Source organism: Ochotona princeps, chromosome 25, assembly GCF_030435755.1.
Source record: "Ochotona princeps isolate mOchPri1 chromosome 25, mOchPri1.hap1, whole genome shotgun sequence".
Classification (NCBI taxonomy): Eukaryota; Metazoa; Chordata; class Mammalia; order Lagomorpha; family Ochotonidae; genus Ochotona; species Ochotona princeps.
Window position 1 is genome coordinate 6,579,576 of NC_080856.1, and position 25,588 is coordinate 6,605,163.

Genomic DNA, 25,588 nt, shown 5'->3' on the forward strand with positions numbered 1-25,588 from the left:
ATAGAAGAACTAAGCTTCTGCCTTTAGGAAATACCTATGGGGTGTGTGTGTGTGTGAGAACTTGGGGCTCTTACAATCTTCTCTGAATCAAAACCTGCTAAGAAACATTTTAGTGTCATTCTGCCTCTGAAGTTTACTTGCATCTTAACCCTCATTTTTGATTTTCAGCTAAAAAGCTTTCTTTCCTTCTGAAGAGTCTTCAGACGCTGTAGACTCCCTGCTGGAGGTAACAACTCTGTGGTGCAGCTCAGGTTTAATCAGGGTCCCCGGCCCCCCACAGAACCTTTGGTCTCTGCAGTACCTCCTGGAATGATCTGGGGAAGCCCATAGGCGTGGGGGGGGGGGTGCAGCCTAGATGGGCAGGCTTCCAGTCAGTTGACAAGAACCCTTAGCAAGTGTGAGGAGGTGATTAAACTGCTGCCTCACTATATCAAGGTGTAGCCCAGGACCAGCACTGCGGCACACCTGTGACACTCGGGTCCCCTATGGAGTGCTGGTTCGTGTCTCTGCCACTTCACTTCCAATTCATCTTCCTTGGGACCCAAACACCTGCTTAGCAGACCAGGGTAGCGTTCTGGACTCCTCATGTCAGCCTGGCCCCACCCTAGTGATTGCAACCATTTAGGGAGTGAACCGCAGATAGAAGATTCTTTCTCTCTGCTTTTCGAGTAAATGCATGCTTAAAAACACCATTAGCAACGACAACAGCAACAAGATGTGTTCATATACTGAGGGATGTTTCTTGTTGACTGTTGCCTATCAGGCCTGGGTACTGAATTTCCACAAAGCAGAAGAAAGCTACCTTGAGAAGACAGTGTGGACTTCATTTCAAAGAGCAGTAACTCTCCAGACAGTGGGACAGCCACTCAGGAGGGGAGGAATGCATTTAACACCTTGCACCGCTCAACCTTATCTGACACCACAGGCTGCGCCCAAGAAACTTCGTCCTAAAGCTCAAAAGGGATCCTGCAATGGCAGACTGCCAGGCCAGTGGCGGCCCCCAGTTTACTAGAATCTGAAGTGTCGGATGTGAGTTCCTGGCGAGTGCCTTTAGTAGAATCACCCGCCAGGGCAGCATTAGAACTTAGGTGTTCCCAGGGCTGAGCTTCAAATTACTGGACTGTCTGCTTCTGAAAACAGCAAATCCCCAAACAGCTCGAGCGTTCTCTGGGGTTGCACAACACGGGCCACTGAGGTCAACAGAGTCTTCTTCTATATTTATCTTCACTCCATTGTCAATAATTGATCATGGGATCTTTACAAAACTAAACAAATCGTAGTGTATTATGTGCTTAAGGAAGTTCTCTGCTAAGTTTTCATCAAGTGTTGTTCATTATTTTAGGCATAATAGATTCCATCTAAATCCCTAGCACTATTTTTCATGTTTTCCAAGCCAGTCATGGCCGTCTACAGGCCAGCACCATGAGACCAAACTTCGTCGCTTTCACAGGTCTGGCATTAGACATTATCACTCTGTAATGACAGCAATGAGAGCTTCTGTTTCACAGCACTTATCCTGTGTTGGATTTGCTGCTCATGCCCCAATCTCTTTGAAGACCAAGTAGCTAGTACAGCCTGGTTCAAATGGCTTCAAAGTTTTGCTTTGTTTTAACTGATAATCTTTATTTGTATATTTAATCTGATGTACTATCAAGGTTGCGGGTATTTTTCATATTTTTAACTGACAAAATGTATCTATGTGGTACAACATGATGCACTGAAATGTGTTTACGTGGTGGAATGATGAGGTTGAGCTGCTTAACATGCAACACATCTCACATGTTTGCCTTTTAGTTGTGAAAACAGTTAAAAATCCCGTCACAGCAGTTTCCAAGTGTACAGTGCATGTTGTTAACGCTATGCATCATGTTGCAGGTTGGCACTCTCGAACTTTATTTCTGCTCTCTAACTGAAATTTTGTAGTCTTTGAGCAAATCTGTTTGACCTTCCCCATCGACTTCTCAGTCCCAGGGAACGGTCTCTGTGCTTTCAGCTCTGAATGTGCCATTGTTAGGTCCTACTCGTGAGTCAGATCACATGATATTGGAACACAGATATGTCCCTACTGATTACAGCGCATATGCACCTTCAGTAATATGACATACGTCAGTTACATGTGCAGGCAGTACAGATGTAGGCCATATATGTGTACTTCTGTTAATGCTCTGTTTCATGGGTACCTTGGTACAGCTTAAAATTTTTAGATGTTCTAAGCGATCTTGGATTTGAAAGGTGGCTATCTATGTAGGAGTGATGAGACTTCAAACCGACATCAGGTGTGTTCCCTGTGCCATGGGAGACTCCACTTTGTGCTTGGACTCACGTGTACCGGTTTTTCAACAGCCTGCATCCGAAAGGATGCCGCCTAGGAATTCTGCCTGCCCAGGGTGTCTTCCCACGCTCTGCGCTGTCTCCCTGCTGCTACGAAACGTGGCCTATGAATCGTGAAAGTAATCAAACTGCATCATGGGGCTTCAAAAAGTTTGTGGCAATACATATTATATATATATAAAAAATCTACATCTGGCATTCAGCATTTGCATCCACATAGATGAGCCTCCCATTCTTCCAGACTCTGGGCTTCAATGTACTTCTTGAAATTATCTTTAGCCAGAAATGGTGATAGTCTTGGGTAGTGACCTACAGAAGAAGAAGCAGCTGAACACAGCACCCGGCTTCAGTGAGAGTTCCACCGTGCCTCTTTCCCCTGTCTCAGCACCCGGCAAGGATCAAAGCCACAGCAAGCGAAGCAGCCCTTGAAGTCCTGGCAGCGGGGCAGACGCTGTCCGAGCTGGCCAGTGCGGTCCACGGGGGCTCAGCGGGTACCGCTCTGGGCGAGGCAGCTGTGCTGTCTGCACGGTCAAGGGACGTGTTCTGGGAGAGGGGCCTGGGGAACTGGAAATCAACTCGTCGTCGTCCTGCCCTGCACGCTGGGGAACAAGGACCCTGCCGGAAGAGCGGATGGCGGCGGTGGGCGGTTCAGAGCGTCTGTGCAGGACGCAGCACGTCCCCTCTCTTGGCTGCGGTTTCCATGTCCATCACAAATGCCCAGAGGACTCTCTCAAAACCTGTAGTGTCTGCAGTTGGTGTCCTCACAGCCAATATTTCACAAATACGTTTATGCAAAAGAGCCCAAACTTTAGGATATTAGAGTTTAGTGTTTCAACTATCATAAAATAGACCGTGGTCATCCTCATTATAATTTTTTTTTATCATTGTTTATTCGGAGTAATAGCTACAAATAACAAAGCATTTTAACTAGAACTAAGAAAGCAATACAGGAATTATGAAATCATGTGCAAAATGTTACAGTTCAGATGAAAAGATTTACAGTTTAATTTATGTAAAAATGTATTTTCCAAAGAATAGAAGTTAAAATTGTAGCTGTGATTGTATCGTCTTCTCGTACATAGCTACCTTTCATTAAGAGCTAAAGCTAAACACAATTTGAATCCTGTACAAACCAGTGAGGTATTCCTACTGAAATATAGGAACTCTTAAAAATAAATATGAGAAAAGTACATCATTAACATCTAAGAATAATACATTGAAATGATCACATTATCAAAATTCTATGATTAGTTCAGGAGATTTAAAGCTGTCATTTCACAAGGACATTGCCCACTGCTTTGGTCTGCGTCTTCTACAACATCCATCCATTCATTCGTTTGTTCAACAAATATTTACTGAACTTCCTCTGTTTGGGGACTGCGGCCCTGAAGGACACCGGGAGACGTGCAGATGTAGCTGTGCAGTGTGCAGTCTCATGGGGATGACACACGGTAACACAGCAGACAGCACTGCAGAAGGCCTGGGCAGCAGGCTCCCCTCCCACAGGCAGCCGCGGTGGATCTCGGGTCCTCATGAGGTGAGGAAGGACAAAAGGAAGTGAAAAGCAGGTTCAGGTGGAAAGCGTGGGACACAAAGCCCGAGGCACAAGAGGGCTGGTCAATTCTACAGAAGTGCTTCCCACCCCAAGGTGCTCTGCTGCTCACTGGGTGACAGGTGGATGTTTGCCCATCAGAGGGGGAAGTGAGGATACTGCTACGTCTTCTCAAGGCGCTCAAGTCACTTGATTTCAGTGACTGAGTTAGTGACCGTTTTATTTTCTGGCATGGAAATGACCCCTCTTTTAGGAAATGGCCACGATGGTATGTTTTTAAATAGATGCTCCAATTTTTTTTTAATTAACCAAAACAAGAACTGCCGTGGGGAATTTGAAAGTCTGGGAGTCCTGGTTTAAAGAATGACGTTGTGGAAGGTGTTTAATATGGTGAACGGGGGCGGGAACAGAAGGCATCAAGAGATAAGGCCGAAGGGGGAGGCGGGAGTGAGATCATGCAGGCTGCATGATCCTCTGGAGCGACTTGTGGTAGGGCAGTGAAACCGCTCACATTTGTGACAAATCTTTCTGGGATGCTGTGTGTAGGCTGTGCATGTTTGGGCAAGCCACAGAAACTGCACTGTAATCCCAGTGTGAGAGGTAACTGGCAGATGTGGTCAAATCAAAGACCGTCAGAGGTGACTAGGTCACTGGCCACAGAGACATTGTTAGGGACCTGGGAGCGTGGGAGCAGAAGATTCCAGATGCATGCCAGAAGGAGCTCTTCGGTTCAGTGGGGCAAAGACAGGTGCAAAGTGACTGTAGTCACTTGATAGGGAGAATTTGAAGATCTGTAGGAAGTGAAGATAATCAATAGAAATATCAATATTGATTCTTTAAAAATGTAAAGATTCTTAAAGTCACAAAATACGTTAGCCCCATAAACGTGATCCATGCATTAAAATCTACAATGGCTTTAAATTCAGTTAAGGTTGGAAAATGATTCCAAGCACTTCTCTGAGGGAATCACATTTTAAATAGTTTTTAAAATCATGTTTTAAAATATTATTTAAAAATCATGGCAGCTTTAGCGTTTGCCCGTAGAGGTCATACTCTTTAAACAATAGGTATTTTTGAATAACTGGTGGTAGAGGAAGCTTCTTCAGTAAGTCCGGCTGGCTGAGTCGCTGGAGTCCCATAAGCCTTCGGATCCTCAACCGACACAGATGCTGCAGCGAACACGGATTCTCTAAGATAAAGAAGGAAGCAAGCAAATATTAAAGACAGGGTCAGTGGACAGATGCACGGGCTATAGACTGTTTCATGAACGTTGCCATTCTGCCCAAGGTGCGCCTGCCTCAGCGTCTGGTTCTAGGGGCTGTTGAGTTGCAGGTGTGTTCAGACCACACTGTGGTATCCAGCCCCATGGTCGCAGGGATTCAGTCCACCTGCGAGCAGGAGGAGGCTGGCTAGTGCTAAGGGCTCAGGCAGAATGTAACGGAATGAAAGGACGTGGTAGACGAGGGTCATATCCCTGGAGCTGAGCATGGCACACGTGTTTCCTACTTCCTCTCTTCTCAGTTCCTCTGACGAGCTATGACCCACAAAGCTTTGACACAAATTCATGTGTTATTTAGACATCAATCTGAAGCTTGCCAGGGTCTGATATCTAATCATTTTATATTTAAAACATGACTATAAATACCAATGTGACTTAGTATTTGATGTGAAGTTTATCCTCAGTTTAGCTAAGTTGAAATTATGGCACTGATACGTGAGGGACTTAAACAATCCATGGAAAATGGAATTAATAAGTCAGTTTATTTTGATACAAAAGTTTCTGAAAAAGTTTTCACAAAGATATTTTTCAAGAACTTTTTGAAAACTTTGTGTTGGCATGGATTTCAATTTTTTTTTAATTGGAAAGGAGGATATACAGAGAGGAGGATAGGCAGAGAGGAAGATCTTCCACCCAATGGTTCACTCCCCAAATGAACGCATGGCTAGCGCTGAGCCAATCCGAAGCCAGGAGCCAGGAGCTCTTCTGGGTCTCCCACGAGGGTGCAGGAGTCCAAGGCCTTCCTCAACTGCTTTCCCAGGTCACAAGCAGGGAGCTGGATCAGAAGTGGAGCTGCTGGGATTAGAACCGGCGCCCATGTGGGATCCTGGCGCATGCAAGACGAGGACCTTAACCACTACACTGTCGCACTGGGACCTCTTTTTTTTTTTTTTTTGTAAGAAAAGGAACATCTTTTTATTTTCATTTTCCCACGACCCCTCGCCCCCGCAGCAATATGAATTTGTAAGAGTGTAAAAGAACAACCAGGCAGATAACCTGAGAGATGGCCCCTGGACGCTCAGCCTGGGTTACAATCCTGGTTCTGTCATTCTTATTTGTGTGACCTTGGACAAGTAACTTAACCCCTGAGATTTTAGTGCTCTCATTGCGAAATGTGGACAGTATTGGGAAATACCTCCTGTTTAAAGATTAACCAAATTAGTTCACATAAAATATTAAAAAAAGCATTTGGGCACATTGTTACTATTCCATAAATGTTGGCTGTTGTATAATTTAATAAGAACCATAATGAGTTTCTGTTACATTTGAGACTAGGCTCAATTTATCTTTTTAGAAATTTAAGTGTCTTACAAAGATTATTGAAGAAAAATCCTTATCATGAAACTCTGGAGAAAAAAACCTAACTTTTTAAACCAGGTCATAATTAATTTTTTCACAGACAGCTATGTGGGTACTTCAAAATGTTCAAGGAAACTAGAATTAATTCAAATGCTTTTGAAATCTATGTATCGTTTTTCAAACTATGCATTTTTTGGTGAGTTTTCTGAAGACCCCTTGGGCCTTCTGTGGAGAATTCTGCCACCCAGTGGTTATGCACACTCATAGCAATCAACTAGCTACAGGAAGAGAGCAATGGAAAACTTCACTTTTTCCCCGCCTCTTATTCATATGGACTCTCTAAAATGATCAGAATTGGTGACTCTTCCAATAATATCACACAGACTATTATTATTTTAAAGCAAAACCTTGACTAAGATAGGAATTACAGTAGCATTGTAGAAATGTTTTGAAGCAAAGCTCTTTGGAAGTAAAGCAGACAAGGGTTCAATTCCTTGTCATACTGATTTTAAACACATCTTGGCATGTCCCCTTTTAATCTTCAAACTATTTTTTAAAAAGATGTACTTATCTTTATTACAAAGTCAGATATACAGAGAGGAGGAGAGACAAAGAGGAAGAGCTTCCATCCGATGATTCACTCCCCAAGTGGCCAGAACAGCTGGAACTGAGCCAATTTGAAGCCAGGAGCCTCTTCCAGGTCTCCCACGCGGGTGCAGGGTCCCAAGGCTTTGGGCTGTCCTCGAAAGCTTTCCCAGGCCACAAGCAGGGAGCTGGATGTGAAGTGGGGCCGCCAGGATTAGAACCGGCGCCCATGTGGGATCCTGGTTCGTGCAAGGTGAGGACTTTAGCCACTAGACTACCATGAGTGGCTCTTCTCAAACTATTTTAAACTTTTAAATTGCGAAATAAAATGCAGCTAGAGGAACTACACACACAGATTGCTATAAACATCATTCGATGAATACCATTTAATTGTACCTCCCCTGCTCATGAAATAGAATATTTCTAGCTTTTCTAGGATTCCCTGCAGTCACTCTAACCTGGATGTCTTCCTCCATTCCCACCATCACTTCTGACTTGTATCTAGTCACTTCCCTTGGAGTCGTATCAACTGTATGCTCTATTGTTTCAGTGTAGTATTTAAATTGATATGGCATTCAAGTCTCTTTATACCCTTATCATCATCCTTTTCTTTAAGATTCATTTATTTGGGGCCTGGCGCGGTGGCCAAACAGCTGAAGTCCTCACCTTGAAAATGCCGGGATTCCATATGGGCACCGGTTCTAATCCCGGCAGCTCCACTTCCCATCCAGCTCCCTGCTTGTGGTCTGGGAAAGCAGTCGAGGATGGCACAAAGCCTTGGGACCCTGCACCCGTGTGTGAGACATGGAGGAGGTTCCTGGCTCCTGGTTTCGGATCGGCACAACACCGGCCCGTTGCGGCTCACTTGGGGAGTGAATCATCGGACAGAAGATCTTCCTCTCTGTCTCTCCTCTATGTATATCTGACTTTGTAATAAAAATAAGTAAAAATCTTTAAAAAAAAACCCACATAGTTCTGAAAATAAAATAGAACTGAAAGAAAAAAAGTCAAAGACAGCATTAAGACATTTCCTCCACTTAATTTTTAACTTACAAAATGTAGATAAAACTTTCGGTCATTACCTAGGATGTGGCGGATCTCTGGCCATTCTCTCTGTGCTTCTAGTGCAGACTTGAGTTTCGCACACAGGGGCACATAATCCATGTAATCTATCAGCACCCGGGTGACGCTGCCCACCATGTGTCTCAGCCAGGGAACTGTAATAAACTCACAAAACTGAGAGAATTGACGAAATTTAGTTTAACAGTTGTCTTATCCTGTCACGTACATAAGCACTTGTTGTGTAAAACCACTTTCTCTTGTTATGGGAGAGATCTCTTTAGATAATAAAGCAGACATGGAAAATAAGCTACAAAGTGCTTTCCGTGTTTCAGTGTGACCATGAGCCCTGAAGTACATGCATAGCTCTGCCGTTCAGAGATCAACTCAACAGTCCTGCTCCTTTCCATCCAACCCCACTGCCCTACCAGACAGACATAACCTGACACCCACATGCGTTTCACAAGCTCTGTTTCTCTACATTGTTTCTAGTTCTTCCCACACCCCTTTAGCCGATCCTATTCTGCCATTCCCATATCACTGTGAGCAAAAATTTAAGAAAAATCTAAAGTTTAGGGTTGGTTTTTCTCTTCTTGCAGCATTCCTAAGTGAGTTAAAGTTTGCAAGAAATAGAATGATAAACCTGAAGGAGAAAATGCTTTAGCTCACCGGGTTGTCCTTTATCACGCAGGACGTCCATCCTGGAACTACCTCTTCTTCTATCTCTGACCACACAAATGAATTCCCGAAGATGTCCCCGTGCATGCAGTCAAAACACGTCTCCACCTGATAACCATGATTCAACAGCAGCCGCAGCATCACTTCATCATTGAGGGCATACTGAATGGCACTGGGGAAATGGGTGTCATTCACACGCATGAAATAACAGTTGACATCAGCCCCGTAGGAGAGAAGCATTCGGACAATCTCGTGATTGTTGGCCCTGACGGCCACAAGCAGACAGTTGAGGGGATCGAGGTTCGGGTCTGCACCCGCGGTCAGAAGGACTTCCGTGCAGTGGATGTCGTTGTTAGAGACTGCGAAGTACAGGGCAGTCTTCCTCTCGTCATCGTAGCTCTGGGAGATGTGCTCAGCGAGGAGGCTGTTGACGTCCAACCCGTTCTCAATGAGGAGTTCTAGGCACTGCGCGTTTTGCCCGTCCGCGGCTGAGTGAACTGGAGTTAGTCCGCTTTTTGCAATTGCATGCTTGGATGTTACCGGGATAAGATATTTCAGTGCACTGGGAAGCAAGAGTGAGAATATTATCCGTGCGGCATTGAAAGTCAAGAAACCAAAGAGAGCAGCTTCCTCACTAAACAATGAATGCAGTTGGCTTAACTTTTCTTTATGTTCTCAAGAGATTATTATTCAGAAACATAGTTTAGTATAATTCATTTCACTTTTGATTTGTTTTTTGCTTCCTACCTGATGTTTGGTTCTGTGGTTGCATGCCCCCCTCCCACTTTCCCATTTGTTTCTGAATAACACTTTTTAAAAATAACCAGTGCTATTAAAAGTAAAGGATGAAAGAAAAGTAAACCATTTGGGTCCAGCAAAATATCCTAGTGACTAATTCATCACCTTTTGTGTGCCAGGATCCCATATGGGCACCGATTCATGTCCCGGCTGCTCCACTTCCCATACAACTCTCTGCTTGTGACCTGGGAGAGCAGCGGAGGATGGCCCCACGTGTGGGAGACCCAGAAGAAACTCCTGGCTCAGCGCTGGCCATTGCGGTCACTTGGAGAGTGAACCAGTGGACAAAAGACCTTTCTCTCTGTAAATCTGACTTTCCAACAAAAATAAATAAATCTAAAAAGAAAAAATAAAGTAAAAATAAGTAAACCCTTCTGATGCCACAGAAATGCATCGTGAGATCTGGAAGTGACCCCGGACATCAATTAGTCCAATATCTTCATTTAATATGTAGTCTGGAGAGGGAAAGAGACTTGTCCATGGTTGTGTGGTTATATATGAAGAAAGGACCAGAATTTAGACCTTGCGCATTCTCATACATTATTTCTGTTCTTTGCTGTTGGTTATATATATATATATATATATTCTGTCTTTTCCCAGTGCAACATGCAATTGAATATTACCCAAATGAAGAGTCTTTCTTAGTTCATCGTCTTGCAGAAGTCCAACTGAAATAACTAACCACAGCGTCCTTTCTAAGTACCTGTGATAAATAGTTGTGACTTTCTCACTTGACCAACCAGCTAGATGTTTGGAAGAGCCACAGCAAGGTGAAGGATAACTTGATCTCTTGTGCCTAATTCAGAGCTACCAAGTGTGAATTTACGAACACTGGGACTAAATCCAGATAAACTTTAACAGCGTGTCACTTAGCGTCAGTTACGTGTCATCAGCCAGTTAGCTAATGGGGCCACTGAAAATGATCAAGCTGCATTAAGCTGCATCAATGATCAAAGCGTTAGGACTTATGGAATGCATTTGACTTGTTAGGACTTATGGAATGCCCTCGTGGTGGACAATTTAAAAATGATGCTAGACTTCAAAAGGTGCAAAAATTAGGACAAATTTTGTGACTTAAAAATCTAGTCACTGTTTAAATGTAACGAAGAAATATAAGCTTAGAATGAAACTGTTATGTTTAAGAATTTTTTGACATTATACTAAAATATCCTGGAGATACTAGGAGATAATCGAAATCAGACGAATTTTAATCCTTTGCTAAGGGCAGTTTTTAACTTTTTGCTAAACTTTGTTTTTTCAATAGAAAAGGGCTCTTGGCCAGCTTATGCAGAATAACAATAATTTCTGCAAAAGAAATTCTTTTCATGATAAAAATAGCATAAATTCATTTTGAGGAAGAATGAGAAAATGAAAGGGATAAAATCAAACAAGTTTTCATCATCTGAATACAAAACTCGTGAACACTTTGCCCTACTTCTCCTTCAGAGAGCTACTTAGGATTACAATAGTGCAATTTTCATTTTAACCGTCCAGCATTGGCCTTCTCGTTTATTACTCACAGATAGTGTCCCTCATAGGCAGCTCGGTGTATGGGAAGGTGTCCTGCTCTGTTGGGGACATTTGCACTTCCCCCGTATTCCAGCAGGAGGGAAATGCAGTCAGGGTTGCCGTTTCCAGCCGCCTCGAACAACAAGGAGGCACCATCATCCGCCAGAGCGAACACGTTCCCACCTGTTGGCACAGAGCAGGTGGCAAGGTGAGAACTTTGCAGAATTGCTAAAACAGTCCCCTTAGCAGAAACCTGGTGTTTCCCCTTCTGGTAATGACTTCAGATAAAAACTGTGGAATGAAACACATCTAGTTGCTCAATAGTTTCAATAAACACTCACGTAGCAAGGTTCATTTTATCAGAAGTATCTTTGCCTTGCCAACACCTAAGAGAAATCAGCAAATCCATTTTCCTCTCAGGAAAGGACATATTTATGTCTTTTAAATTTGAGACAATAGTCCATACTCTATTTCAATTTAACAAATATCATTTGAGCACTTTGTGTATGCAAACAAGGGGTGTGAATAAATTGAAGTACCTTTAAAAACTTAAAGGGAAACCAGAATAGTGTCACAGAACAATACAACAGTCAAGTGACTTGGGAAGTAGGAGGCTTATGGAATGGAAATGCGTGGGAATTCTGGCTCTGCTGCTGATGGTTAGGTCTGGTCCGGCATTCACTTCTCTCTAGTTCCACTTCTGCATCTGTACCCACGAATAACACAGCATGCATTTTTCGCCGGGCTTGTTTGAGAATCAAGTGTGCCTAAACGGAGGAGGCCTTCAAATTGTTACTTTTTTTTTAATCCCCAGAAAGGGCCCTTGGAAATTGACAACTGATATTTAAGTAACTATGCCAGCACCTTGCAACAAGGAGGTGGCAGAGACCAGGTTACAAACTGGGTCTATCAACTCCTTATCCTGTAGTTGTAGAAGACTCTCTGGAGAGTTTAATGGAGGGCAGGGACACAATCTGTTGGGGAACATCGGGAGAAGACCTACCCAAGTGGGGTCCCCAGAGGTTGACTTTGATCTGAGCTGGAGAGTCCTGCAGCTGAGGGTAAGGGCCTGAACCAAGCACAGAAGGAATTCCAGGCATATTTTGGACTCCTGCAAGTTCAGTGTGGCTGAAATGTAGGATACAAGACGGGAGTGATGAGGGCAATTCTGGACCAACAGTTCACAGAAGGATACAGGGGGAATGTCTTGAGCAATTTACACAATCATGCCTGTCCCTGAAGGAGAAGAACCAAGTTGCAGCAGGTCGTCTTGACACACAGATGGTAACAGGGAAGATCGAGAATTGTTCTGGGATGATCAGATTGCTCCAACAAAGATCCCAGGAAGCCGATCGGGATGGCAGGATTGCAAAGATGGAATCAACGGAGATGACAGGGGATTTTGTAATTGATTAGATTGGGAAAATAGCTGAGGAAGGCGTTAGTCCGGATTAAGAGAATTACGCTAATAGAAAGTTCAGTTTAGAACATGAATGTGAGATCCCCGTATCGCCTTGATGGAATCGGGGCTGTCTCTGAAGACAGGCTAGATCGGGATTACATTTCCATATTTTGAGGTCACAGCTTGTAGGTTTCATGGGATCTTGGAGCAGAGGCTGCGGAGGGGTTAGATATAAGCCTGATGGGCAGTGACTCGCAGGGAAGGACGAGGACGCTGTGAGAGCGGGAGAAACGGAGACCGAGAGGCAGGATAGGTGGGAAAGTGTAATTCCTTCTTACGCACCTTTGTGGATGAGATGCTGTAATACATCGCAGTGCCCATACTCGGCAGCCACACCCAGCGGTGTGACTCCAAAGCCATCTCGCAGGTGGACGCTGGCTCCGTGCTGCAGCAGCAGAGCTAAGATGTCCTTCCGGCCTTGCTTGGCGGCCTCGTGCATTGCTGACCATCGCTTGACACACGGCTGGTCCAGGCTGGTGTTGTGTTTGATCAGAGCAGACACCATGTCATAGGAGCCTTTTTTCACAGCTTGAAAATGATTTCACAAAGAACAGCCGGTGCTTAGTTGGTATTGAACTAATTATCAACTTTTATTATCAAAGTAAATATTAGCTCTTTTTTTTTTTTTTTGGTCTACTGAGGCATATTGTATGCCTCAGACCTCTTCCATCACCTATGCTGAATTTCTGTTTGTGAAATATTACTGTGCGAGATGCTGCTGCCCTCCCTGGAAGACCCAGTGGAGAGAGCAGCCTTGCATGTCAAAGGTGCGCGGTGAGGATGGGAAGTGTGTCTACGCTTTCTGAATCTTAAATTCTTCACCGACCAAATAGAAATAATATCTACTGTCAGGTAGCATAAGTTAACTATAAAGTTAAAATATTTACTGTTGTAATAGGAGTTGAATAAATGATTATTATTAGCATAGACTATACACATATATTATTAATAGAATTGGGATAGCTCGGCTGTTTCAAAAGGGTGAAATCTGGGACAACTAAACGAGTACAATTTAGGGAACTCACTGAATCGAACGGCGCTCTCCTGCTTGTTTCTAATAGCTGGAATCACAGTCCAATGGGTTTTTATCCCTTTTAGATTATTTAGGGAGTGTCCTTGTTCAGATGTCTACACTTCTGGGACAGGAAGCACACCTTTTTTTTTCTTTTCAACAAATAAAATCTTAGTAAGTAACCTATAAGTTACATTCACATACTGATTCAGTACTGTTTATTTTTTCATTCTGTTAATATATGCTATTTATAGAAGAGGCTCTGGGTTAAGCACTGTGGACCACAGGAAAAAGATTTGGTTTTCACTGGGAAAAATATACAGCAGATGTTTTCCCTGCCTTCCATTTGAAGAAAAATCACAAAATTGGCCCCTTCCTGCATAAGGCAGAAGATGGGAGGTCTTCTAGAATATTCTAGGCACCAAGGAAGCAAAATTCAGAGAGGACTAAAGCCAGGATGAGGGAAATGGCTCCAGATGGGCTAATAGAAGGCTCAAGACAAGCTGTTCTTCTCGTCTGCCTGCAGGCAAGCGACGGCTGCGCCCAACCCCAGCTGGTCTCGGCTCGCTGTCTGAAGAGGAAGCTGTTGACAAACGCTGCTCTGCGTTGCCCAGCTGCTGCAGGCGCCTCTAATTGCAGCGATGACCTCACCCTAGCTGGTGTTATTGCAGAGCAAACATCAAGAGAGCTAAACAAGCTGAGAGAAACGTGTCCTCATTTGTCTTCTCTCTCCTGTTGCAGTTTTTATAATTAAAAGAAAAGTTTTAAACTAATGAACCTCTTCTTTCAGGGTGGCTCTTTTTTCACTCCAAGAACATACTGCTTGGTGACATTCATCTCCCTTCACAAGAATAGCAGCGTTTTTAGGACATTTTCAATTCAAAATAAGCTTCAAGATCAAAGCCTGATCAGTTCCAATTTAACTTTTAGGTACCTAAGAATATACCATAAATAAAATTATCAGCATTGTGAGAAAACCCTCTTTAATACATGATAGCTCATAAAAATGACCAAAATGATGAAAACTGGTTTAAGATATCTGACTAGCAAAAACAAGAATTTTAAACAGTTCTTATGCTTTCATACATTTATTAAAATGGTAGAATTTATTAGACACATTTTAAAAAATTCTATTCTTCAGAATTCCTTCAGAAATCTTTAATCTATAAATTTACACCTTCAATAAAATGCTTACAAGAAAACAAATTTAAAGACTGAATTTATACATTTTATAGGTTCTTTGGAACATTTTGTAGTTTTAAATTTGTTGTTTGTTTCTTTTCCTATATATCTGTATTTTGTTTGTGTCATTTACCTATTATCAGCCATGAATGATTTTCTGTTTAGTAAAACATTCAGAGAAGAGGGACTTTTCTGAGATATTTTGACAAGAGCTGGCAAATTGCAAGACGTACAGATGTGCACTGATGTGTGAGAATGCAGAAGGAAAATGAACAGAAGGTCGTGGGTAGTGGGAGAGAGCAGGATTGGATGCTATGCCAAACATCTCCCTGTGTTCTCCTTGCCAGAGCTAATGACCTTCCACCTGGGAGCAAGTGACACCCAGACCACAGGCATGGTGGAGGGGGAATCTAGGTAAAAAACCCCCTCTACGGGTTTGTCAAATCATCCCAACTCCAGTGTGTACCACTGACTGGGCACTCACATGTAACGTGACTATGTTGCATCAGCATGCTTTTTGTGGTGGCCAGCTGACAGAGGGGGAAGAAGTGCCCTGGTTATTATCTTGGCCATCTGAAGGTATTCCATACAGATAAGAATGATGGCAACAGGCTAAGGATGACAAAAACGGCATTGGACAGAAAAGAAGAAACAATATAAGCAGGCAGGTGGTAGACAGCAAATTTCAAAGCAGCCCATTTCTTTCAGAACTAAACTGAAGGTGCCGCGGATGATCCATTTTGCTGTGAAACCTACAAGGACTTGATGCGAGTTCCAGAACCAAAGTTCTGAGTGTGCTAACACAGACATGACGAGGACAAAAGAAACCACTCCAAGGATTTCCTTGTTAAACTTTTGTCCTCTCTTTGCCATAACCAATTGGTCTTAAAAATACATCATTTCCCATTGTTAATTCTATTTCCACTAGGATAGCTCACCAATAGAACTCCTTCCCCATACTTTAGCTAATATTACAGAGAAATGAAGCCAGAATATAGAACTTTGGAATGTGTGTAAATGTTAAATGCTCTGTTGGGGGCATGAAGCATTAAAGGAAAAGGCAAACAAATCAGCGATAATTAAAAACTTAGCTGCTATTTAAAAAACAAGTGGATTGAAAGTAGCAGAAAAGAATAATTTAGCATGTATCTGATAAAGCAATACATTCATATATTCATACGATTCTAGAAAAGAGCACCTTTTTCTAAAACTTAAAAGGTATCTATGGAAAGAGAATCAAGTATGTGGATATTGTTACAAACACTGCATGGGATACGTTTGCCTTTAAAAAAACATACCACCTTAAAATGTTAAACCAGTTCATAGGTGTGTACTCCACTTAGTGTATGTAGAGCTAGCTCAGGAAAAGAATCCTGGTTGATTGATGGGAAGTGCCATGTGATTGCAACACAGACTGGTTAGCATCTAATGGGAAGACTGCCTGCTAATGTTACTAATACAGCCCTCCATACACAACTGAGTTTGACCCTTCGTTCTCATGCTGCTTTCCTTTTAGCAACAGATCCCAGCCCACTCAGATAAAGACAAAGTGATCCCAGCCCACTTAGGGTGGTGATACGACAAAATCTAAACAGGAGTGGAGCAGGGTCTGGGGACAATGTCCAAGTCATCCTAAACAGAAGATGCTGTCCCAGGAGTTACTCCTTCCTGCTCTCTGCTACCTGGGAGCTGGTGCTGCCTACAGCACCCTTGGAAGCCCTTGGAACAGTGGCAAGGCCATCCTGCCAGCCCCGGCCACTCAGCTGAGATGGCAAATCTTTCTTTTTGTGTCACTGCTGTGTCTGTTATTTCTTGTTATAGAAGCTTTGCCAGTGCAATAGCTGTAACAATTAGCTTGTTTGTCTAATCTCATCTGAATTTGGAACGGTCCAAAGCTCTGATGTGTGGCAAGAGCAAGCAAGAGGAATTGAGCCAGAATCACCATGTGCTGTGCCGAAACTCTTCATGGAGCCCAGTGTGCTGGGGGCAGAACACCTGCCTGGGAGATTTCCTGGCTGGACCACCAGTGCTGCATATGCCTGCCCAACACTTAACCCAGTCTTTGTAGATTCACTGCTTTGTTAGCCCCCAGGTTTCTTTGAAGGTACAATATGTCATAGCACGTGTGACACACATTTTCCACCTCAGTTATGTCCTGGCCTCTTTGAGAGCAGCAAGGTTTTCTTCCACTCAACTTCATGTGAACCTGCCCAGTGTAACCCCAGACATAGTGGGAGCTCTCAGTGAATGTTTCTAGCCTAGATAGTGTGAGCTGCTGCTGCTGAATACAAATGCTAAAGATCAGGACTCGTTGGAGTTTCCTTTCGACCATTTTCAGGTTACTTCAAAAACTCAAAGGATTCCACTGTGAATAGCAGCTGAAGTGGTTCCTCACCGCATGGCTTCAGCTTGCCCTGGCGTAGCCTCTTCTCCCACCATTCCCTGATCACATCCCCTGGGCCTGTCCTCTTTCCTCTTCTCGTTCTCCTCCCACTACCATTCACAGGCAATTTTGTGAAGGGTCTCCTCTCCTGAGCATCTCTCTGCATTTTTCTCCAGTTTTTACAACAATTCCACACGGCAGATGTTGCATTTCTGTTTCACACAGGAGGAAACAGGCCCGCAGGTGCACTCTCACAGCAAGGCAGATCTCATAAACAAGAGCCCTGCTCTCCTGCAGTTCATCTCTCTCTCTCTCTCTGTCTCTCTCTCTCTCTCTCTCGCCCCGCCCCTTGAGCAGACGCTCCCCTGTCCTACCTCAGCCATGAATCCCATCACAGGGAGGCAGGAGCTGTATCTGTGTGTGCAGCTTTGGCGGGCTCCATTTGATTCCAAGGTAGTTGGGGTATCTGTGATGCTGATGTGGACCTGGCGTCTCCCTTTCAAACCACTTTTCTACTCTTTCTTGTAGCTCCAAGTTACACAAACACCCCTGCTTGCATCTGGATGCCACCCAGAGAACATTCCTTCGGAACTGGCACGTCTAGCCTCAAGACCTTAATTCAGAGCCCTGCTGGTTAGTTGCATTCTCTGTAGCTGAGTTCTGAAAGCTGCACGCATTTGCCACATCTACTCTCTTTGCAGGAAAGGAAAGCAAAGATCACGGGGCAGTTGAGATGAGAGTTAGGGGAGAGGCTCACGCAACGGGAGGGACCGAGGTCACATCATTTCACCCAAGACACAATGGTTGCAAACACTCATTAAATATTTCTTATTTGTTTCAACCTATGAAAGCTTTAGGGAAAAAAAATCATTTACCTATCAGCAGGGGAGTCTCTCCTTTGTCATTTTTCGTGTTAGGCCACACACCCTTTTCTAGTAAAATTCTCACGTTTTCCGCCCTACCAGCTTTGACTGCCAATGTCAAGGGTGTTTCTCCATCACAGGTCTTGAATTCCCACATTGTCTTGTAAGATGCTGAGAAGTAAAGGCATTGTGTTGAGAATTTTTAAATATTCAAGCAAAAGATATCCAAGAGATCAGAATCAACCAGTATTATGTGCGCACAGTTGAACCACATCATTGATGCGTCTGGCTGTATCATGTGGCTATCTGGCTAGTTTTGTAGGTGGAGACTCGAGAGCTAACTAGCAAGTATTTATTAGTCACAGAGTCAAAAGAAGGTACACTCATAGCATTCTGTAAGATACTGACACGTGAGAAATACTGCGTCACATAATGCTGTCTTCTTTTAAGATTTATTTATTTTTATTAGAAAATCATATATACAGAGAGGAAGATCTTCTGCCCACTGATTCACTCCCCAAGTGACTGCAACGGCTGGAGCTCAGCCGATCCGAAGCCAGGAGCCAGGAGCTTTTTCAGGGTCTCTCCCACATGGATGCAGGGTCCCAGACTTTGGGCCATCTTCCACTGCTTTCCCAGGCCACATGCAGGGAGCTGAATGGGAAGTGGGGCTGCTGGGATTAGAACCGGTGCCCATATGGGCTTCTGGCATATGCAAGGCAAGGGTTTTAGCAGCTAGGCTTCAGCACCGGGCTCTGGCCTTTCTCTTAAGCCAGCATGTCATCTTGAAGTGTTTGGGTTCAAAAGTCTGTTTTACTCCCAGTTCCAATTTCTTGCCAATGAAGATCTTGGGAGGAAGTGGTGATGGCCCAAGCGGATGTGCCCTGCCACCACGTGGGAGACCTGGGTTGAGTGCCTGTCTCCTGACCTCAACCCCAAACTTAGTGTTGACTCGTGCAGCTATTTGGGAAATAAACCAGCACTCAGGAACTGTCCTCCTCTCTCTTGCTCGCTATAAAACACAAATGAATTATGTGTTTAGATTTGGGTTCTATGGCCAAGATAAGGCACTATATAATATGAAATATTCCCAAATCAGGAAAAAAAATTAAAAATCTTATACAATTCTGATTCTAGGTATTTCAACAGGTACTAATGTTTAACACTGGACTTATGTACCACAACATTTGTTCATGTTCATATTATGAAAAAATATGCAATATTAAGAGAAATATTGTAAGTATTAATTATTGCACTAAATAATAATCTTGTGGAAATCCAAGAGGTCGTTCAAGATGAAAAAATAAAACTGACTTCCAAAAGAAAAGGCCTTTCTATTTAAATCAATTAATTTATTATATAGGCAAATTTCTATTATTTTTAGGTGCTTACCGCACCCTCCCTCAACCCTCACCCCACAACTTGTATCATAGGGATGCAAAAGCTGAACTCTAATGTTACAAAATGAACTTGTTTTTGCATCCCGAGTTTAAAACATGGGCACTCCATTTTCCGCACCCCAAAGGATCTTTCCCGGTCCTCTTTGTTGGCTGTGTTCACTGGGAGCCCCCTCAACTTCTACATTGTTGCTCTGGTTTAGTCAAAGTGGTTCAACAGCCTCTTACCATCCAGAACAACCTCAAGGATTTGCTGCCAGGGCTGCACAACAGCTTCATGCAATGGGAACCAGCCTTTCTCGTCAGCTTCGTCCAGCGCGAATTTACACTTCACATACTCTTGGAGCTCAAGAATGTGACCTACGTTGGAGGCATCAACAGGTAACAAAGCTTTACTTTGCCGGGATGAATCTCCATCCATGTCACTGCAGACAATATGCCCATTTACCTTGCTTTATTGCCTTCACCAGTTGTCTGTTTTGATCACTTAAGGGTACAAATCTATCAGAGGAAAAAAAATAAACCATGTTTATTCTAGTGATCTACTTCAAAGAACCAACAGCTAAGTGTAAATTTTTTTTACGTAATTTAATGAAAAGAACTGTAAGAAATGCACAAATCTGAATGTGTCTACTTTAAAAGATGTAAAGGTCTAGGTATCAAATTCAGAAAATGTTCTGATACGTTGGTGCCAAAACCAACATTTTGATTCCTATAAGCAGCAAAAAAGGAGTAAACCAGGACCAGGGCAATGGCTCAACAGGCTAATCCTGGACCTGCAAATGCCAGTCTGATTTTATGATTTGGGGACTGGGGTGGACTGGGGCGGGGAGAGGGAGGACTTAGTTTCTGGGTACTTATTTCTTCATTTGAGAAAATAATGAGACCTTTAAGGCTTATTCCAACTTTCAAAACTCTGTACTCACTAACTATTGATGCTTTCAACTTAATAATTGCTCATTAGACATTCGGGAGCTTAAGGGCTGCGTCACATGTTCGTCTTTCATCAACTTATCCACCAGGGAAAACAGGCACCGCATTGACTGAGGAAGCTTCCAGTCACCAGCCCGGCGGGTGTGAACTATAAACCCTCACAGCTATTCTCCAGGGGATGGCTGGTAGGTGGAAACAAGGAGTTTCATAACAAATGTATTTAATTTTATTAAGAAGAAACAGCTGCTGCATTCTGTGGTGGGGAATACTTCCTGGGGAACTCTCAAACATTTGTTGGAGCTAGGGCAATAAATGAAAATTGCCAGTTGGTTAAATGTAACATTTCCATCCTAAAAGCTCAAAAGCCATAATTTCGTAGCACTAAATCTACCAAAAGTACTACAAATATCCAGAATGTATACAGCAGCGGAATGCTAACATACAGCACAGTTTATCGTTGGTGGAAAGTGCATCTTTCAAGAGAAAATTCACTGTTGCTGTTTTAAATCTTATGACTACTGCTTGTATAATATCTCAGTTTTATGTGTATTTTCACTTGCTAACTCCTGTCACTTGGCTGGTGGGTAATTAGATAAGTGGTAGATTATATACTACTTTGTCCTATTTAATAAAGCTCTGTGACTCTTCACCAACCCATTGAACTTACATGCTTACGTGGATTTGCACTCATGTTTCTATTTAAGGATGATGGACTAGAGCTGTTCGTGCTGAAGGGCCAGTTGTGCCAAGGGCAGAGCCGGAGCCCATGGAGCGCTCTGCACTCCTCTCTGGAGAATGGTTGTATGAAGAGTAACTGCAAATTTATTCAAACTACTCATTGCTTTCTTTGGCTCATATTAATTCAATTATAATTTTTTTCATCTAACCGGTGTCCATTTTCCTCATGAGGTGGGAATTTATGGAAGATCATGTTGCTAAAACGTACACACTGTGGTTCTTGCAAAGGCATTCTGCTTCCAAGCAGAAAAAAAGTAAACATTTTCCTAAAGGAGTCAGGAAATAAAGCAGTTTTGTTGGGAAAAGTCTATTGGAACACTACCTTTCTGTATACAATGCATTCTTGCCCGCTTCGATGGATTCTTGAATACTGAGCTGAACATCGTAACTTGTAAGATGGTCTTCCTCAAGGTCATCGTTACCATCCATGTCTGGGTATAATTTTGAAAAGGGGATTTCACAGTATCGGTTATTCAGGGCTCACATAAAACAAATACAACGTGAAAAGTGAAATTACACACCTTTTCCCCATTTAACAAGTGCATTACATTTTAATCCATAAGAAGCATGAAACCTATTTGGTCAACCTGTATCTGTGATCTCCTTAACTTTGAAATACATTTTCAAATTTGTAAAAAAAAAATGAATATAGAAAACATTGTTGAAAAGAGTCACTTTCAGGGAATTTCCAAAACAGAGTTGACCTGTTTTGTTCCTCTTGTTCCCCGAGGCTAAATAAGCTCAGGCAGCTCACACACTGCTGGGTGAAGTCTAATGGACAAACTGTTCACCCACTCAGTAGAATCATTCTGATTTTGGAGTTCATTGTTTGCACCACTGGCCTTCTGATCGCCACCAACAGAAGGCATCTAACGGTGACAATGTTCAGAGTGTGCATACGTGACATGCCACTAAATGCACTCTCTTCTGCTGTGACAGCCCTGTCTCCTCGGAAGAGGTTCTATCAGCAAATACATCCAACTGCTACTTTAAGTTTTATTTCTTGTTAATTGTTCCTTGTCTGTCTCTCTTTCCTACAATAAGTAGAAAGCAAGCAGTCGGTAACCCTGGTACCTGGAGATGCTCTCTTGGGCTCTAAATGTGTCTTGTGTGAGCGAATGAGTTAAGAAAAGGGCATTGAGCCGTTTCTGTATTGATCATTTCCCTGGAAAGATTCCTCTCACTGAACAAAATTTGATTGCTCACTTCCCGTATGACTCCATTTTGCTCACTGCCATACTATTGTATCTCTTTCTTCTTCATTCATGAGATCTTCCAGCTACTGCTCCACCCCCACAGCCCATACTGCCTTCCTACGCTGGAAGTCCTGGGTGAGACTTTATCCAATCCCTCTCTGGTCTTCTCTATCTGTGAAGAGCTACTTCTATGTGTGTTTTTGTTGTTGTTTGTTTGTTTTTTGTCCAGCATCTGGATTTACACTCATTCTGTATTTGCTTTGCCAAATCTTCACATACTTGTACTTGGTATTCCCACTGAAACTGCCAGCTTTCTAAAGGGAATAAAATAAATCTTACTTATTTGTATGCTTTTTCCCCTCTGTCCCCTCTCAGAGTCAACTATAGAGCACAGCAGCTTTTGGGGGGGTCACTGTTAAAAGGCAGTTAGGTCTGCAGGCAGCGCAACGGGGTCACAAGTTGTGTGGTCACACGCTCCTGTGGCATTGCCTGGTGGCTTTCTCTGCTATCACTGTGGTGATGGGCTGGCATGGATCTGGGGTCAGTAACGGGATACAGAGCCTTTTGTCTGTTACAGTCACGAGCTGAAATTTAAGCCCATTTGACATTCTGGCTTCCCGTATGTGACCTGTCATAGGCTCCTCAGAGAAGCAAGCAGGTTTGTGGAAAGTGTTTTGTTTTATTGTTGGAATGTCCTTCTAGTTACCACCAAAAAGGAAAGGGTTGACGTGATGAGAAAACGCTGTTGAGGAACAACTCTAACCCAACACCAACTCTCTGAAACATTTTGCTGAAAACTTGGGATGAAGCAAAGATTGTTGAACAAATGTGCTAAGCCGCTGGGGCACAATCAAAGGAGTAGCACAGGGATGGTGTGGAGAGATTAACGTGTAAGGCCAAGGGGAAGAGGGCATCTGTTGATATGTACTTGAAACTTATACAAGGCTCACAAAATCCCACTGAAAATTATCCAAATAAGGCAGCATTCAAGAATCTAAGATTAAACAAGGTACTATTTTAATAACTTTTTTAAAAGAAAAATTTTTCTTTCATTATATTTGATAGGCATAGAGACAGATTCTCAAACAAGAGAAAGAGAATTGTGTAGGCAGAAAGGAATACTGACTGTTGGCAGTCAGGGCTGGGCCACTGCTGGGGCCATGAACTCCGTGTGGAGTCTCCGTGTGGATGGCAGAGACTCCCTGCCTGAGTATCACCCACTGTTTCCCAGGGTGTGCTCAGCAGGAAGACAGAATCAGAAGTGAAAACACAACTTGAACCCAGCCTTTGGTTATGCACCGACATCCCGAGCAGTGCCTTAAGCACTTAACCAAACACCCATCCCTTTGAAGCCTTTTAACACCTAATCATTGGTTCTTCACTTTAATTCTCTGAATATTGAGAGAATCCTTTTAAAAAATCATTTTGGATTTCACATCAGGTCTGGATCCAGAGAAGCCAAATAATAGCATAATTTGCTGTTTATGAATTGCTTATTTACAAGAGACTTGGGACAATTATATGTACAATTAACCTCTGCTTTAGGAGCACCAATTAGTCTTGTTTAGGGGCAGGAGGACATTGGATGAAAGCTGGGTTCTCTCTCCAGAGGGACATCATCTACTCCAACATCTCATGCCACTTTAGAAAATTCATGCATCCTCTGACTCTTTCCCATACCCCTGATAAAGATGCACCAAGTTAAAGATTTCCAAGGGCTAACTTCCAACTATAGTATCCATAAATCAATATGTATTAGTTTGCTTTACAGATGAGTTAAATCTTCAATATAGACAGTGGGAAAAGGAAAAGTTTGATGATCATGTAAATTTTAGAAAATGTATTGTAATATCAGAAATAGAGAAATAAGAACTGTAAACTATCAAGTGCTTGCTTTATTACAAGTCCTGTGCAAAGCATTTTCCACACATTACCTTGTTTTGAACTCTTCACTGTGATTCTGTGTTGTAGCGTTACAGAGTCATTGTGCAGAAATGAAAACTGGCTTCTAAGAAGCTGAAAGTCCTACCCAATGTCACAGGGCTGACAAGCCGTCAGAGTCGAGTGGGAATACCTTCACTTCCAAGGTCTTCCAGAAGCTGCCAGAAAATACCATCACACTTTATTGTCCTTATAAGAAAACACTTTGATCATGCTCTTCACAGCCAGCTCTTGATGACAATAAATTCCAAAAATAAAAAAATAGCTTCCAAGGACACGTAAATCTTTTTCTTTGGCTCCATGTATTAAACCATTTTTTTTTCATTAAGGGTGGTCTGAGGTATCCTAAGCTTGTCTCCATTCTGTACCTTTTGTTTTGGAATCTAAACATCACTGTCGAAAAAATAGGATCAGTGTAGCAGTTGGTGCCTGCCTGAAATGGTCAGGAGATTGGGACGATGTTGCAAGGGCTGATGCAGAAGCGAACACGAGTACATGACACTCTCCGCATTGGATTCTGTGAACCAGTTCCCAGCTACCACCTGTCCCAATGTCTCATTATTAAGGTGGTTGGTGAGTTAGTGTTACCTCTCATAGCTTCTGTGGGACATGGTAGCTCTGTGAGTGGGGGAGGTCAGGGATGAGGGGAGAAGGAAGGAGACCTGCCAGGTCAGGGAAAGAGCGGAAACCTGAAAGCCAGGTCCTCTCACCTGCATCACTGGCTCAGAGCCTCATTCCCCGAGTGGCTGTGTCTGAAAGACATCGCATGCTTATTCTCCTGTAATGGGTGAGTGGAGCTGCGAGGTAGGTGGGTCCAGCTCCAGACAATAACAAGCTACCTTTGTGGTTTGCGCAATGGAGGTGCAGGGAGAATAACAATGCTTTGATACTATTCATAGCTATTAAAATAATAAACATTAAACATCTCTAGACCATATACATATATAAACACATAGAAATATATTCTATTTAACAATGTTTTTTCCTGGACACAGTAAAAGCTCCTATCTGTGGCTCAAGTCAAATATTGTTGCATTCGGGGCTCAGTTAAACATTAATGATACACTGCACCTCCTTATCTCTCACTCTGCAAAAATACACCACTAATTTCCTGCCAGTGGAGGCAGCTGCTCAGATCCTGGCCCAGCATTCGCAGCCTGGATAGCTGCATCTGATGAGTGGCAAAGAGTAAACATGACCTGTGATTTCTCTGTGACTGAATTCTTCTGGAACAGGGAAATAGAACTCCAGGATCTGAAGACAGTTTTAGTGTCATCCCTCACCCTTGGACATGCCCTTGCAGAAGCCTGTATTCGCTCATGCTTTGTCTTTCTTAGGTCAGCAGGCTTCAGAGTTAAAGATTATGAGCTCGCCCCACCTGTAGATTCCAT

At 43.0% G+C, this 25,588-nt stretch overlaps 1 protein-coding gene across 3 annotated transcripts in view; it reads right to left on the reverse strand.

The window, feature by feature from the left end:
• Positions 1–4,849: 4,849 nt before the first annotated feature.
• The window catches only part of ASB15 (ankyrin repeat and SOCS box containing 15), a 30,574-nt gene continuing 9,835 nt past the window's right edge, over positions 4,850–25,588 (reverse strand). For 2 of the 3 annotated variants that reach the window (XM_058655074.1, XM_058655075.1), the window contains exons 2-11: positions 24,191–24,355; positions 21,383–21,491; positions 19,838–19,890; positions 19,618–19,749; positions 18,005–18,163; positions 12,835–13,080; positions 11,102–11,273; positions 8,775–9,345; positions 8,129–8,282; positions 4,850–5,072 (exon numbers count right to left, since the gene is read on the reverse strand). In XM_058655074.1, coding sequence (XP_058511057.1) covers positions 4,900–5,072; positions 8,129–8,282; positions 8,775–9,345; positions 11,102–11,273; positions 12,835–13,080; positions 18,005–18,163; positions 19,618–19,749; positions 19,838–19,890; positions 21,383–21,489 — 1,767 coding nt within the window. In that variant the 5' untranslated portion in view covers positions 21,490–21,491; positions 24,191–24,355 and the 3' untranslated portion in view covers positions 4,850–4,899. The remainder of the gene's footprint in view (positions 5,073–8,128; positions 8,283–8,774; positions 9,346–11,101; positions 11,274–12,834; positions 13,081–18,004; positions 18,164–19,617; positions 19,750–19,837; positions 19,891–21,382; positions 21,492–24,190; positions 24,356–25,588) is intronic. The other variant, XM_058655076.1, reaches the window with a different exon arrangement.